Genomic DNA, 17,107 nt, shown 5'->3' with positions numbered 1-17,107 from the left:
TTGTTGCTGAAACCACGCCCGCCCTAGCTATCTATCTTAGATACTATCTAAAATATTAATAAAGATAGCAATATCATTAGAAAGTACTAAAGGATTACTGTCAATCTACGGTGATTTTTTTACGATAACGTTATAGATGCTCCAACACCAGTAGGCTAATTAATTTGTGTGGGGTGTGCAAATAACAAATCAAATGGGATTTCATACCTTTATAATGAAATAGAGATCGCGAGATGAATCCAATCCGTGGCACTTGGGTAAAATATATATATATGTACCAGATGTATATCTCTCAAATGTTCTCTCAAACTAATGAGCACGTATCCAAAGTATAATTTTTCAAAATAGTGCAGCAGTTTTAGTTATATCCAAGCAGTGCTGTCGGAGTTATCCTCCTGGTATTGTCATTGTAGTAAATCTCAGGAACAAAACTTTTAGCCAATGCCACGACGATCCAACAACGTGTGTTCCGCATGCGAGCACATCTACACAGACTGACATCTGTCTCGAGTATGCAGCAAGCCATATATTGTATAAAATAATACAGAAAAAAGCACAAATACGAGTGAGATGCCAAATTCAGCGGCTGAAATGAGCTGCTGAGGTAACATGACGGCTCACAGACAGCAGCGGCATACCTGTCACTCAAGTGACCACGCCCTTAATTATGCAGAACTTTAAGGCTTAATATAATTTAAACGGATGAGCTATAAAAAAATTCACCCCCCTCAGAGTTGTCATGAAGGGCAAATTCGCAGTATAGACCAAAACCACAATATGAACCAGACCGTAAACATGTTTTTTTCTGCTGTAAACTTGGCTAATTTAACATGATGGTCAATGAGATTCTGCTCACTTCTGCAGCCTGTCCCTAGCGGTCAGTCGATGAATTGCAGTTTAATTCACTTCCGTATTGGCTTCACGAGAAACAGGGGGAGGTTGCCGCTTGGGGAAGAGGCGTGACTTTTCCGGGCACGGTGCGCTAAACTGCTGTCGAATCACAACACAGGAACCGCTGGCACAATCAGAACTCGTTACGTATTTCTGAAGGAGGGACTTCATAGAACAAGGAAGTCATCAGCCCGTTTTTATGACAGTGGAAACAGCGGTATACAGATAAGTAAATTATGTGAAAAATACTGTGTTTTTTTACACGCAAAACATGAACACATGTTATATTGCACACTATAAACACAATCAAAGCTTCAAAAAACCACGAAAAACGGGACCTTTAAAGAGAAAATACTCAGCAATGGTGTTGACATATGAATTTGCACATCTTAAAGCATATTAAAAACACCACATAGGCATATAAACAACATTAAAAACTTGATTTTCACCACAGGGGGACTTTAAAGGTGCCCTCGAATGAAAAATTGAATTTATCTTGGCATAGTTGAATAACAAGAGTTCAGTACATGGAAAAGATGAACAGTGAGTTTCAAACCCCATTGCTTCCTCTTTCTTATGTAAATCTCATTTGTTTAAAAGACTTCCGGAAAACACGCGGATCTCAACATAACACCGACTGTTACGTAACAGTCGGGATCATTAATATGTACGCCCCCAATATTTGCATATATGCCAGCCCATATGCTAGCATTAGACAAGGAAAGGCTGTATTAACGTCTGGATCTGTGCACAGACAAGGTAAGCAAGCAATAACAACAGCGAAAAATGGCAGATGGAGCAATAATAACTGACATGATCCATGATAGCATGATATTTTTAGTGATATTTGTAAATTGTCTATCTAAATGTTTCGTTAGCATGTTGCTAATGTACTGTTAAATGAGGTTAAAGTTACCATCGTTTCTTACTGTATTCACGGAGAAAAGAGCCGTCGCTATTTTCATTTTTAAACACTTGCAGTCTGTATAATTCATAAACACAACTTCATTCTTTATCTCTCCAACAGTGTAGCATTAGGCGTTAGCCACGGAGCATAGCCTCAAACTCATAGAGAATCAAATGTAAACATCAAAATAAATAATTTACTCACATGATTCGATGTATGCACACAGCATGCATGACGAACATCTTGTAAAGATCCATTTGAGGGTTATATTAGCTGTGTGAACTTTGTAAATGCACTGTAATATAGTCGAGAGCTCGTGTGGCAGAGAGCACTCGATTTAAAGGGGCGGTGCGCTGAAAAAATCAGTGTATAGTTAATGATGTCCCAAAATAGGCAGTTAAAAAAATTTATTAAAAAAAATCTATGGGGTATTTTTGAGCTGAAACTTCACAGACACATTCAGGGGACACCTTAGACTTATATTACATCTTGTGAAAAAGCATTCTTGGGCACCTTTAACATGTTTTGTAACATTTTTACTAACATTAACAAAGATTTATGAAACAAATGCATGCAATATGCAATAGTCTTTAGAAACAAATTGTTCATTGTTAGTTTATGTTAGCTAAAGCATTAACTAATGTTAAGACCTTATTGTACAGTGTTACCAAAAAGTAACATTGTGAAATATTAACATATAAGATAACAGTTTTCTATTATTATTCTTCTGTCACTACTCCAGTCACATGATCCTTCAGTAATCATTCTAATATGCTGATCAAGATACATTTATTATTATCAATGTTTAAAACAGTTGTGCTACTTAATATTTTTATGGAAACTGTGACACATTTTCCCCCATGATTCTTTGATAAATAGAACGCTCAAATAAAACAACAAGGCCTTCATACTACTCCATACAAAGAGAATGCACACAGCTCACTAGGAATGCATACTAGCAACAGTACAGCGGGTTGATGACCTCCAACATTTAAATCGATGTCATTGTAAACGCCCCTTCAGGCAGTAATGCATGGAATCTGTCATAGAACGTGGTCAACCCTGCTAAATACAGAAAATCCTGTTGTCAGGCTATTATCAATTATGTGGAATTTTGTTAATCTTAACATTCCTTCTACAGCAATTATAGTTTTATTTACTGAGAAATTCTGCCAATTCTAAGAAGTCCTCCATCATCCAGCTTGACAAACTAGAGCAGATGTGTATATTTGCTGTCAGCTAGGCCTATGTATTAGCTTTAAGTCAGATATATTGTGTAACAGCAAATGTAAAGCTAAAAAAATTATCACAAGGAAGAATGTGTTGGCTTTTTTTGGCGCAGCCATTTGCGTGATAGATAACTGGTAACTTTATATTATGTGGAGGAAAAATGCTCACACATCACTTGGTTTCTCTGTCGAACCGGAACCTCTTTATTTATTTTTGGTCTATATGGAAGACATGTGATCAGTATGAGGAAATACAACAGATTTAGGGTTGCATTATTGTATTTAAATAAAATGAAACTAGTATTTAGCTCATCATTCATTTAAAGAAGAAAGGGGAAAAAATCACAGAAAGTGTAATCCACTTTATTGGTTGAGAAGTGTTTGACATTTAACATGTTCATTATGACTGTTTAAGGAAGAAGCATGTGGAGCAGCAGTAGGACTAATAATCAAACTGATGAAAACGGCTTTGAATTGCTGATTTAATTAACCCCACATCTTTCTATTGTAAAGATGCAGTCATCCTCTTGTTTATAAGCGATTTTAAACTGTAAGAGAGCGCCATCTGCTGAATATTGAAGGAAATGGTATTGTAGATATGAATTGAAAAAAAGGACCAAATGTATCAGACTGTTGAATGTAATCTAAACTATTATAACTGTTATCTATAAAATTTAATCAACATCAAATACATAAATAAATAATTAATAATAAATCCATATAATAACATTAAATGCTCTAATTGAATATATTTTAAATAATTGGACAGTCTCTATTTTATATTAATCTGAGATCTCTACCATTTTGATATTCATTGTTTTAGACTAAACAGGAATAATATTATAACTAATGTTAGATATCAAATAAAATCTGAGGAATTCACTACAGTTATTTACTATTTTTTTTACCTTTACATTCAAAATACATGTTTTTTGAATTATGTTTTTTTTTTAATCTTTCATTTAGAAAGATTAAGAAACATTTAGAAAACAACTTTGCAACATCACTAAATCACTTTTGATCAACATTTTTGTTGAGGTGCAAATAAACAATCTTTTCTTTGTTGACATCATTATAAATGAGTAAAAGCTTATTAACATAAATGTCCACGAAAGCTAATGTTCTAAAGCTCTCCGTAAAGTACACAGCATAAAGAAGATAAGCTGGAGAACAACAAGAACAATGCAAGCATTGTACTGCTACATGACAGAAATAATGCTAACTTGTCCATTTAGAAGATCCAAATGTGCAGATTCTGCACGATTCAGCAGTTCAACAGCACAAATTCTCTACATAAGTAGAAAAGGCCATTTAGACAAACCTTATTACTTGTATTTAGAAGATTAAAATGTAGTTTGTGTTTTAGAGTATTTAAAATGTTTATCTTAATCAGTTAGAAAGCAAATGCACATGCTAAACATGTTTTGTATTAAAATGATAAAAATGATAAAAGTATTCTATATGATATCAAAATGATTCAAAACAGTTACACAGTAAACAGCAGTGTACGCAGAGGGATCCGTTGCTTCAAACTGGAGTCTTCTGTGGAAGTAGAAAGGAACATTGATTATAAACAATGACGCATTGTTAGAGCAATGGAATAATATTCAGTAATTAAGCAAAGCTTGATCCAAACGGCAGTCTTTTGGAAAATACTCATTAACCGAATAGACAAACCATGACCGAAAGTTCAATCACATACCATTTCTGAACAAACTCATGACACAAAATGCTTAAATATGGAATAAATGACAATGGAACATTATTATAATTAAATGGATACCCAAAATGGTTTTCACAATGGCTGTTCATTAAATTTTCAATAATCTAAGGGTTCGTTTACATGACAACAATGCACTAAAAACGGAAAAGATTTTCCTTTGCGTTTTTCGCATACAGGTGTAACCCCTCACCCAGGTCCTACTTGCCCCGCTCTGCACGGGCCTCAAATCTGGGTCCCTGACATGGGAGTGGGACGCTCTACCAAGGAGGCTAAAGACTGCAACCCCTAGCGTCAGTCGCCAGAGCATCTCTTGAGATCAGAGGAGTGAGGTTTACTCGCACAGCGACTACTAGCTGGCCTCCGTTTCACTGGCAACAACATTGTCAAAATGATCTCTGATCACACCGATCCACAAAAAAGATTAAAAACACTGTATTATTTATGCCAGGCCAGTAGATGGCGATGTCACTTGTAAAGAAAAACGAAGTGCCTTTAGACTGAACACATAATACATATGCACATGACATCACCGTTTTCAAACATTCACGTTTTTGTAGTTTACATGAAGACAACACTGGTATCGGGTTTAAAAATGTGCGCTTTGAATCCCGTTTTCGAAAGTTTGCGTTTTCAGGCCCCCCAAATGCTGTATGACTCCAAAATGCTTTTCATGCTTAAAAACGCATACAAAGTTTTCCGTTTTAATTTGAAAACGATGTCATGCAAACGACCCGTCATTATATGTTCTAGTTCCATAGGAACCTGTTTTTCTTAAAAACATTTTTAAGGTTTTCTGCCCTAAAATGCTTTTTGCTGTAATAACCTCCCCTGATTAAATATATCTAATTGCTAAGAAATGCTTGTAATATAATATAGGTGTAATTCAAACAGTAATCAACACCCGTGAAGGTGTGTTAACATATCAGAATCAAGAATTCAACAATGACATGGTATAAGCTGTAAACCATTTACCTAAATCAGCACAACTATTAAGCCAACAAGCAGGCCAATTGCCAATATGGTGGCGATGACGGCCCACACACAGACGCCACTACAACTGCACAAGCGATGCTGCAAGAAATACTTGGCCTTGCGCAGTCGGGCTTCTGTTAGTGGAGGGTAACGGGCGTCATTCAAACTCTCCATAGCAAAAGATTTGATGAGACAGGCACGATGATGACTCAGCTGGTCAAATGTGTGTCTCCCATGATATCTGCCCATTCCACTGTTTCCTTGGAGAGAAAGAGTGAGAAAAGTGGACAGGTTGAGATGAACCGGTCAATATATCATTAAAAATAAGTTAAACCATTATATATATATATATATATATATATATATATATATATATATATATATATATATATATATATATATATATATATATATATATATATATATATATATATACACACACACACACAGTGCTCAGCATAAATGAGTACACCCCCTTTGAAAAGTAACATTTTAAACAACATCTCAATAAACACAAAAACAATTTCCAAAATGTTGACAAGACTAAGTTTAATATAACATCTGTTTAACTTATAACATGAAAGTAAGGTTAATAATGTAACTTAGATTACGCATTTTTCAGTTTTACTCAAATTAGGGTGATGCAAAAATGAGTTCACCCCACAACAAAAACTACTACATCTAGTACTTTGTATGGCCTCCATGATTTTTAATGACAGCACAAAGTCTTCTAGGCATGGAATGAACAAGTTGGCGACATTTTGCAATATCTATCTTTTTCCATTCTTCAAGAATGACCTCTTTTAGAGAGGATGGAGAGTGATGCTCAACTTGTCTCTTCAGAATTCCCCATAGGTGTTCAATTGGGTTCAGATCAGGATCCACTGAATCACTTTCACCCTGTTCTTCTTCAGAAATCCAACAGTGGCCATGGAGTGATGGTAGCATCTTCTCTTTCAGTATAGAGCAGTACATCTGTGAATTCATGATGCCATCAATGAAATGCAGCTCCCGACACCAGCAGCACTCATGCAGCCCCACATAAGGACACTCCCATGGTGCCACCACCATGTTTCACTGTAGACACCATGCATTTTTCTTTATATTCCTCACCTCTGCGATGCCATGCTGCTTTGAAGCCATCAGTTACAAAAACATTTATCTTGGTCTCATCACTCCAGAGTATAGAGTCCCAATAGTCTTCATCTTTGTCAGCATGGTCCCTGGTAAACTCTAGGTGGGCTTTTTTGTGCCTGGGCTTTAGGAAAGGCTTCTTTCATGGATGGCACCCATGCATGCCATTCCTCTGCAGTGTATGCCATATTGTGTCATGGGAAATAGTCACCCTAGTTTGGCTTTCTACTTCTTTAGATAAATGCAGTGAACTTGCATGCCGATTTTCTCCTGGACGTCTCTGTGAGATGGTTGCAGTTTCAGTCTTTTTTTAAAAATTTTGTACCACTTTTGCTACAGTATTCTGACTGATAAGTAAAGCTTTGCTTATCTTCTTGTAGCCTTCACTTTTCTGGTGTAAAAAAATTATTTTCTTTCTCAGGTCTTGTGACATTTCTCTTCCATGTGGTGCCAATTGCTGACAGCATGAAATGGGAAGGGGTTTTAACACCCTTTTATAGTCAGCTGTCTGCTAGTCACCTGTGTAATGAATAATTAGACTCACCTGTGGTTGAATTCTTGTTAAATTAGACATTTGTAGTCTAAAATTTAACTTTGCTCTAGAGACTTTCAGTGGGGTGTACTCATTTTTGCATCACCCTAATTTGAGTAAAACTGTAAATTTTGTTTAGTTATGTTATTAACCTTACTTTCATGTTATAAGTTAAACAGATGTTATATTAAACTTAGTCTTGTCAGCATTTTGGAAATTGTTTTTGTGTTCATTGAGATATTGTTTAAAATGTTACTTTTCAAAGGGGGTGTACTCATTATGCTGAGCAGTACACTTTCTTTAATTCATTTAATAGTTGTATATCACCATTAATATTTATTATAAACGGAGTGATATTTAATTTCTTATATTAGAATAAAATATTTTAAATATTAAGTGATTTCTCATACATACAGATATAATCAATTAATATTTAAAAATTATAATATTTAATGTTTTAATATAAGAAAATTGACTCATATAATTTAATGTTATATAAAATATGATATTTATTTTTCTAAATCAAAAGTTGTATATTCTAAATTCAACCTTACTATTATTTTGCCATTATTATTTGTCGAGTGATTTCTTATTGGTTTGCTTACCAACACCTCCAAAAGGTAAGGTATCAACAGTGTAATGCATCAAGACATCATTAACAGTCACTCCTCCACTGGTGGTTTCAGTTAACATACGCTTGATCACCTAAATGGAACAAAGATCAACTTGGAGATATTGAAATTGACTTAAAATGTGAATTTCTGCCTTCCAAAAAACATTGGTAATCAAAAGAATACCGTTTTATCAGAGGAAAACACATAGAGTGCCAAAGGCTTTTCCCTTGTGTTGATAAAATGTATGGCTTCACTCAAGTCATTAACAGTGACAATGGGCAGCAGCGGTCCAAAGATCTCTTCTTGCATGATTTTGAAATGGGGCAAAACATCCCTCAAAACTGTAGGAGCTGGTGGGGAACAAAAAAATTTTTTTTTTTTTTTTTGCTTTATCAAAGTCAAATCATAGGTAATTTCACTCTTTGCCTATAAAAGTTGGCCTTACCTATGTAACACTGTGAGCGATCACTCTCTCCTCCAAGAGCAATTGTACATTCATTCATCAAAGCTAATACTCTGTCGAAGTGACGTGTGTTAATGATTCGGCAATAATCTGGAGAGCTTTTAGGGTCCTTTTGGTAGAACTCCTGAAATGAGTTAAGATTGTAGATCACGTCTAACTACCAACGTGTGAATGGAACACAATTTAATATGAAAAAAAATTAAAATAAAAATACACACCTGCAGTGTGTTTTGAATCTCTTCAACTATTCTATCTTGGATGCTTGGCTCACACAGAATGTAGTCAGGTGCAATGCATGTCTGGCCACAGTTTGCAAACTTCCCCCAGGTTATTCGTCTGATATAAAGATGGACATTTGGAAAGCTGTTATTTTTACTGACAGTCTGTTTCCCAAAAGCTTTAAATTGCTTAGTATTTAAAGAGTTAGTAAAAATGAAAATTCTGTCATCATTTACACACCCTCATGAAGAATTCAAATGAAAGTCAATGGGGTCCAAAACAAAACTGGATCCCATTGTCATTGTCATGCAGGACAAAATCAACATTGAGACATTTTTCAAAATATATTTTGTATCGCACAGAATTAAAACAAACAAATCAAACAGGTTTGGAATGACATGAAGGTGACTAAATGACAGAATTTTTATTTTGGCTGAACTATCCCTTTAACATAAAACTGTATAATACCGGCATGCCACAGCAATGTCACAGTTCTTGTCAATATAGCAAGGGCTTTTCCCACCCAGTTCTAAAGTCACTGGTGTGAGATGATGAGCTGCTGCTTCCATAACCAGTTTCCCCACAGTGCTGCTCCCAGTGTAGAAGATGTGGTCGAAACGCTGCTTCAACAGCTCCTGGGTCTCTGGAACCCCTCCTGTCACCACTTGATACATCTCCTAAAATTATTCAAGAGTTTGTCAAGCTGTTCTCAAAGAACTTAAAACAAACCTGAGACTGAATTATAAAAACATGATGAGTTTATGGACCTTATCTAGATACAGAGGAAGCAGTTCTTTCATAAGTCTAGCAGAGTGCTCACTCAGCTCCGATGGCTTCAGCACGGCTGCATTGCCTAAATAACAAGAGGAAGTGAAAAACACTGCGTGTGTGAAATCTCATTTGGTGTTGGTGATACTTCTCAATGAGCTAAAAGAGATTAAAAGTCAACATGAAATCAAGACACCATTTACTTTCTTAATGCACATGCCTAGTCTTTCTTCAAAATGTAATAATTTGCACCACCAAATGCATAGTTCAGTCATGAAACTATTCCAAGCTGATTAAGTAGGACAAACTGAAATTAAACAAATTAGTTCAGTCAAATTAACTTTTATAAGTATTTAGCGCTTTCATTTTCTTTCAAGTTCACAGAACTAATATATTTTAAGTAAACTGTTATATTTCATTTGTTTTGAGTTTTATTGACTTATTACTTTTAATTTAGATGAACTTAACGTTCCAAATCAAGTCTTGCCCAACATTTTCTTCTGTTTGTAAGTTTCATGTTGGCTGTAATTAGAATAGATCCTAATACCAGCTGCAATGGCTCCAACGAGGGGTTGCAGGATCATGGCCCAAGGGTAGTTCCAGGTTCCAATTATCAGCACGACACCCAAAGGTTCAGGCTTTATGTAAACATCATCAAGTGCACTGTTGAGATTCTTCTTCACAGGCTGTGGAGCTGCCCAGTCCGCCATGTCACTCTCCGCCAACTTGATGTCATTCTCAATGCCGATCAGCTCAAAAAGTGAATTGTTATACGTATTCTGTTTGATGACAGTGACAATAAAGATTAAAAACAGTCAGTGTTCCTAAAATGGAAGATTTTTATCGTTTCAGGAAACAATAATCATTCAGAATGGCTGCTGTACCCTGTTGAGGTCTTGTTTTAGAGCTTGGTCAATGTCTGCTTGGCGTTCAGTGATGAGCCGGTGCAGGGCTCTGAGCTGCTGTTTTCTGTACTGCAGGGGGCGGGATTTACCCGACTGGAAGGCCTTCCTCAACCCATCAACAACCTGCTTCTCCATTTGTACAGCTGTGAATGATACTTTTCCAACAAGATTGAGAAGAAAGAAAGAGCTATAAATCAATTAAAGGTTTAGTTAACAGAAAAATGAAAATTCTGTCATTAATTACTCACCGTCATGTCGTTCCAAACCCGTAAGACTTTCATTCATTTTCGGAACACAAATGAAAATATTTTTGATAAAATCCAAGGGCTTTCTGTCTCTCCATTGGGAGCCAACCAACTACCACATTCAAGGTCCAGAGAGGTAGTAAAGACGTCATTAAAGTAATCCTTGTGACTCCAGTGGATTAACCTTAATTTTATGAAGCGACATAAGCGCTTTGTTTGCAAAAAAAACAAACAAAAACATTACTTTATTTTAGAAAATACTGACCTGCAATCCAGTAGGGGGAGCACCACGACGCATGCGTGTTTTGTATTGACTCAAGACCGGAAGCTGTTCCGTGAAAGCACTTTTGATATTATTATTTTGTAAGTGGTAAATTATGTTTTTTTTTTTTTATTGGCGCAAACAAAGCTCTCATTCACTTCATAAAATTGAGGTTAAACCAGTGAAGAGACATGGATTACTTTATGTCTTTAATACCTTTCTGGACCTTGGATGTGGTAGTTGCGTCGCTCCCAATGGAGGGACAACAAGCCCTCGGATTTCATCAAAAATATCTTCATTTGTGTTCTGAAGAGGAACAAAGGTCTTATGGGTTTAGAACGACACGAGGGTGAGTAATTAATGACAATTTTTATTTTAGGTGAACTCACCCTTTAACACTTGGATTTAGCTTGAGCAAGAATCTTTTTTAAAAAAAATCAAACATTTAGATATAAAACATATTTATACTGTCTTTTTGCAAAACATTTTGTTACAGCTGAATGAACAAAAATCAACGGCCTAAAGAACACTTATATGAGTGTCATGTTGTGGCTGTAGTGAAGAGCATGATGCAGGAGTAAACAAACTGTCTTAATAATTATTGTACTAATAATTAAATAAGGCACATTTAGGAAAATCCCAGGAATATAGGATATTTAATCAGAATTAATACTGGACAAAGGAACTAAGGAAAAAGGGCTTACTGTCACCGTCACACTAGTGAGACGCCTAAGTTTGCTTCACTATATTACAATTAAATCCTAATCTAATCATGACAAACTATATTTCGTTGGAAAGGTCTAAGACTCCTAAATAGATCTATTTTTTTGTTGTTGTTGTTGTTGTTACAAATTATGTAGGAACAGTAATAGATTAATTTATGACAAGAGTGCACATCAAAAATCTACATCATAACAGGAGTTCTGACCTTTGTTACAAAAAGTCTTTTTTTGTTGTTGCCTTTTTCCTTCCCCATCACGTTTTAGTAATCATCATAAATTATTTATCATTTGAAAGCTTAAAAATCTCAAAATTCAGACTGTGAAAAACATTTTGAAATCATTACCATGGAAATGTACTTCAAAATCTTTTAGCAGTCTCCTCCCCCTTAGTGGGGGTTGTCATATTACAAAATGTATTATATAAACTAAAAAATATAAATTTATAAAATACAAATATTTTATACAGTACATTTTCTTTACAGTATATTTAAACTTTTTTATACTTTCATGTTTTGAAAAGATTTTTCTCACTTCTGCAAAAATCTGCTGATTGTCCAACCTTAGGTCTGCATTCAAAAGTGTTCATGAATTAGAACAATATGAGTTGAGTTTGACAGTTAAGGGGATAAATACATGAGGAGCGTCATCAAAATAAGTAACAGGTGAATTAAATCAGTAACTAATTATGGGACAAAGAACACAGGCAAACCAGAACAGGAAACAAAACGAAAACGGAACATGCATGATACAAGAAACTTGGTTTTAACAAAAATATCAGCAAAACAACTAGACTTATAAACATTTCAAATAATGTTAAAGACATTAAACATTCAGTAATAAAATAAGAACAAATAAAGAAATTAGCAAAACCACAAATAAATACAACTGAACAACGTCCAAGAAATCGATAAGACTTCATTTGTTAACATTAGTTAATATATTAACTAACATGAACTAACCTTGATCAATATATTTGTTACTATATTTGTTAGCCTTTGTTAACTTTACGCCAAAGTCACTTGATTTCAGCCGTTGGCAGTTTGACACGCGATCTGAATCATGATTTGACACACTGATTCATTTATGCTCCGATGCTTCCTGAAGCAGCGTTCCTGAACCACTGTTCCTGATAACAGTCTTGATAGATTTCCTCCAAGGCAGTCTACTTCTGTTCATGGAGAAGTTTGACTTAATTGATATTTGGAGGGAGAAGTTCGCAAATGCTAAATCTTACACATGGGGTAACAAGAATCGCTCAAGACATTCTCGTCTAGATTATTGGCTTGTACCACACTCTTTTAAACATCATTATAATGTTTCAGTTAGTATTCTTCCCTCTCCCTTAACGGATCACCACACTGTTCTCCTTTCTACTCCTCTATCCGCAGGACACTCAAATAGAGGCTCTAGAGCCTCTTATTGGAAAATTAATTCCTCTCTATTTAAACATGACAAATTAAAAAAAAAAAAAGAATTTCCTTTCTGATTCGATACTGGGTGAAAGCTTCTTCTGTCAAAAAAATTTGGCCTAAATTGGGAGTTGCTAAAATATGAAGTAGGAATGTGCATTAGGCATTTTAGTAGCAATTTGGCAAAACAGAGAAGGTATGAAGAGAAGATGGTCATATCAAAGATCTTAACACTTCAGAGCAAAACTCAGGATGGCTGACCTGACAGAACTTGCAGAGCTCCAATCTATATTAGATAGTATTATAAATACAAGGCTGAAAGTTCCTATGTCCGCTCAAGGAGAAAATGGCTAGAATGAGAACAGAGTTCAGCTTCTTTTTTAGAATGGAAAAACACAACTCGAGGAATCTTACCATTAGTTCGCTGCAAATTAATGGCATTTTGACAGATAATTCTAAGGTAATAGCCTGTTTTTGTAATAATTTCTATTCAGAACTTTATAAATCTAATTACTATAAGGATTCAGCCCTTCTTTTCTTTCAGTCATTAAAGGAGGTTAAATCAATATCTAAAGATGAGCAGCTTGCATGCAATAAAACTTTAACTATCGCGGAAGTAACTGAGGGGATTGAGGGCCTTAAAAATAACAAATCTCCTGGAACCGATGGCCTAACGCTTTTATCTCTTCAAAAGCTTGGGTTTGGTGATCCATTCTGCAAATTTAAAACAACTCTTTATAATAATGCCAACTGTTCCATCAACCTTAAGTCGGGTACTTCACCTAGATTTCAGTTGTCAAGATGAGTTTGTTAGGGTTGCCCTGTATCCCCTTATTTATTTCTTGTGGCTGCACAACTTCTTTCCTCCTCTCTTTTGAGTAGTCAACTGCAAGGTATTACTATTGACAACAAACATATACTTATTAGTCAGCTAGCTAACGACACTGTTTTTAAAAGATGAATCACAGATTCCGATTGCCATACAATACATAAATTTTTCCTCTAAAGCCTCTGGTTTAAATTTAAATCTTAACAAATGTGAGCTGTTAGCTTTTTAAGCCTGTCCTTCTTCCTCCCTTTACGGTGTAAGGATGATAAAGTGATAAAGATGGTAAAGTCAGATGCAAATGGAACTTTGACCCAGTTACTGGGAAAACTAAAAGGAAATTCAATTCGTGGTTACAGAGAGATTTATCTTAGAGGACAAACCCTTATTGCTGAGGGTATCTCAAGAATGACGTACCCAGTATGTTCAGATATAGAGTACCTCAGAGATGACGTGTTTTTGTAGGCCAACCCAGAAGTTGGCGGCGCACGGGTTCCCTCGATCTAAAGCCTATGCATTTTTCCCATAGACTTTTGGAAAATCGCAAAAAAAAAAAAAAAAATGCTCTGTGTTTAACAAAGGGTTATGACACTTACACAATTTGTCTATCAAGATAATCTTTACAAGTTAACACAACATTTATACATTTTGAAGCCTAAATAAAGTCATCAGATATAAAAAGTTAACAGTAGGCTATAAACGGACTACAGCACACCATGGTCGCGGAGCCACGTCGTCACCACCAAGCTTCCTCAAACTTTATTTAAAAAACAACGTTATTTAAAAACATGCTCGCTGATAATGATCTGTGCTGTGTATGAATACTTATCCACTTTTTCATGAGAAATGCTGTCCAAATGTCCTGTTTGTCATGATGACGTCTAAAGTCCCCGCCAAAGGAAGTAGTCCCTTTTAGCAACTTGTTAGCAACCGCCGTTTTTAAGACACAATAAAGATTTTTTAAAAAAATCATAAGCGGGTTATAACTGGTGTGTTTTATGTCATAGATTTTCTGTGGAAGCATAAGAGGCATCATGTTAAAAAGTCTGTGGTTATTAATAATACTTTCAAGATAAATTGGCTAAAAAAGTACTTAAACCCTGTTTCATTCTGGAATATTCTTCCTATTCTTGTTTTCTCTAAGGTGGGAGGTCTCCCTTTCTTATTGTTGTGTAACTACAACATCATTAAATTGCCTCTTAAATTATCTAATTTTCATAAACAAGCACTTTTGGCCTGGCACCTAATTTATAAACACTATTTTAGTCCTCACCGGTACTTTATTTGGAATAATTGTGATATTCTTTATAAAAAATAAGTCATTGTTTTTTTCCAGATTGGGTGAATAATAATTTCATTTTGGTCTTTCAATTAATCAATGCTAATGGACACTTGTATTCATATTCACAGTTTTTGAACAAGTATAACAAACCTGTCACTCTACGAGATTTTGCTATAGTAATGGATGCCATTTCTTATGGAGAAATAACTCTTTTCAGAGACTCAGATTTCTTTGTCAGTTGCTCATCCTTTTGATACAATGATTGGAAATATCTGTTTTTTATCTAACTCTTCTGGTTGGAAAATGAGAATTAGACAGTTATTTCAGAAAGATATTGCTTCTCTCCCTTACATTGAGTCCTACTGGAATGGCGAATTTGTCAATATTCCATGGAAAGTGTGGACTTTGTCATCTAAATATTTAATAACCATAAGGTCAAGGATGTGTCCTACAATTTACTTTTTGTACAAATTACATCTTTTTTATCCTCTAAAGCTTTCCTTTAAAAAAAAAAAAAAAAAAAGTTTCCTGACATTGATTCTTTATGTTCGTTTTGTGGTGCTGAAGATGAATCTATTTCTCATCTCTTCTGGGAATGCTCATATACAAATCTGTTCTAGAAGGATTTCTGTATTTTGGTATGCACATTTTTATCACAAAGTTTTTCTTTATTATACAAAGATGTTTTATTTGGTCTGCACAGCTTTGATAAAGATGTAAAGGACCAATATTTTTTTGATAAATTTGTTTATTTTTCTAGCAAAATTTCTCTTACATATATGTAAATTTCAGGGTGCTAAGCCTTACTTTTTTATAAGGAACTTAAATCCAACTTGCTTTCTTTACATCCATCAACTCCAAAGCCCTTAAAACAATACCGACATCGAAGACGCCCTTTGAAGCTAAATGCATATTTTTATGGTTGTAAGCCATTAAATGGACAGACTGGACTGGTGAAACCTCTGATGATTAGTCTACAGTGAAGTACGAATTTGATGTAAACAATAGGTCTACATAATATTCACATGCTGTCCATATGGGTATAGCCCAATAGTTACAGCATGAAATAATAGGCTAATATTTAAAGCTATAACATTTAAAGATATAACATTTTTCTCACAATTCTTACTTTATAACTCGCATTTGCTGAGGTCTGAGAAAAAAAATTCAGAACTGCAGGATATAAACTCACAATTCTGGGGTAAAAAGACAACATAACTTAATATCTCACATTTTATATTTATCTTCACAGAACTGTGAGGTAGAAAATTACTTTTTATTATTTTATTCCGTGGCTTCCATAGACTGCAACTGCAGAACTGTCATTATATTGTTTTGAGGTATTAAAATTGATTTAATTGTAAATGGGAACTGTTTGGTCTAATTTAATGTGATCATGATTTACATGCGATGGTTGTTCTTAATAAAAGAGTTATAAAGTATGATATCCATGAATTATTGTAGTTGTTTTTGTTTATGGTCCTATGACAAATCGTTGATAAACTGCTCTGGTAATGTAACTGTTTACAGCACCCATAAACAAATCTTCACACAAAATCAAAACAATGTGCAGACTTTCTTTCACAGTTGACAACTCCGTGTAAAATACATCAACAACACTTTTTAGACTCTTAAAACTAAAAAGTTAGCCACAAATGTCAGCCTACCAGTGGAATTAAATGGGTTTAAAACTAACTGCATGTTTATAGAGTACATTTTCATGCCACGAGACTAAAGAACCTTTTGTTCATGTTTAGACACAGTCGATCACGTGCACACAGTAAACGTATTGAACATCAAGGAATCTGTTTGTGAAGATCACGCAACCATTCAGGAAACATAATACTTACATAAAATCGTTCAGGGTAGCGGCATGTATCGGCTCTGGTGCTGTGACGGCGCGGGAGACTAGAAGACAACCGATTTTATCATGTTCATCAGAGGGCGGCGCATCGGTATTGGGGGGGCGGGGGGAATCACATGCTCTTTATAAAGAATGCCTAC

At 35.1% G+C, this 17,107-nt stretch overlaps 1 protein-coding gene across 1 annotated transcript; it reads right to left on the bottom strand.

The window, feature by feature from the left end:
* Positions 1-3,374: 3,374 nt before the first annotated feature.
* On the bottom strand, positions 3,375-17,078 carry aldh3a1 (aldehyde dehydrogenase 3 family, member A1). Its single transcript, XM_048161083.1, has 11 exons — positions 16,954-17,078; positions 10,337-10,512; positions 10,000-10,231; positions 9,452-9,537; positions 9,153-9,361; positions 8,684-8,801; positions 8,448-8,589; positions 8,186-8,352; positions 7,994-8,093; positions 5,723-5,982; positions 3,375-4,569 (listed from the first exon to the last, which is right to left on the bottom strand). The coding sequence occupies exons 2-10, from the start codon at positions 10,490-10,492 to the stop codon at positions 5,723-5,725; spliced, it is 1,470 nt and encodes a 489-aa protein (XP_048017040.1). The 5' UTR covers positions 10,493-10,512; positions 16,954-17,078; the 3' UTR covers positions 3,375-4,569.
* Positions 17,079-17,107: the final 29 nt, after the last annotated feature.

Source organism: Megalobrama amblycephala, linkage group LG16 (genome assembly GCF_018812025.1).
Source record: "Megalobrama amblycephala isolate DHTTF-2021 linkage group LG16, ASM1881202v1, whole genome shotgun sequence".
In the NCBI taxonomy this organism is placed as follows: Eukaryota; Metazoa; Chordata; class Actinopteri; order Cypriniformes; family Xenocyprididae; genus Megalobrama; species Megalobrama amblycephala.
The sequence above is the reverse complement of the archived record's forward strand: the minus strand, read 5'-3'. Positions and strand labels throughout refer to the sequence as shown.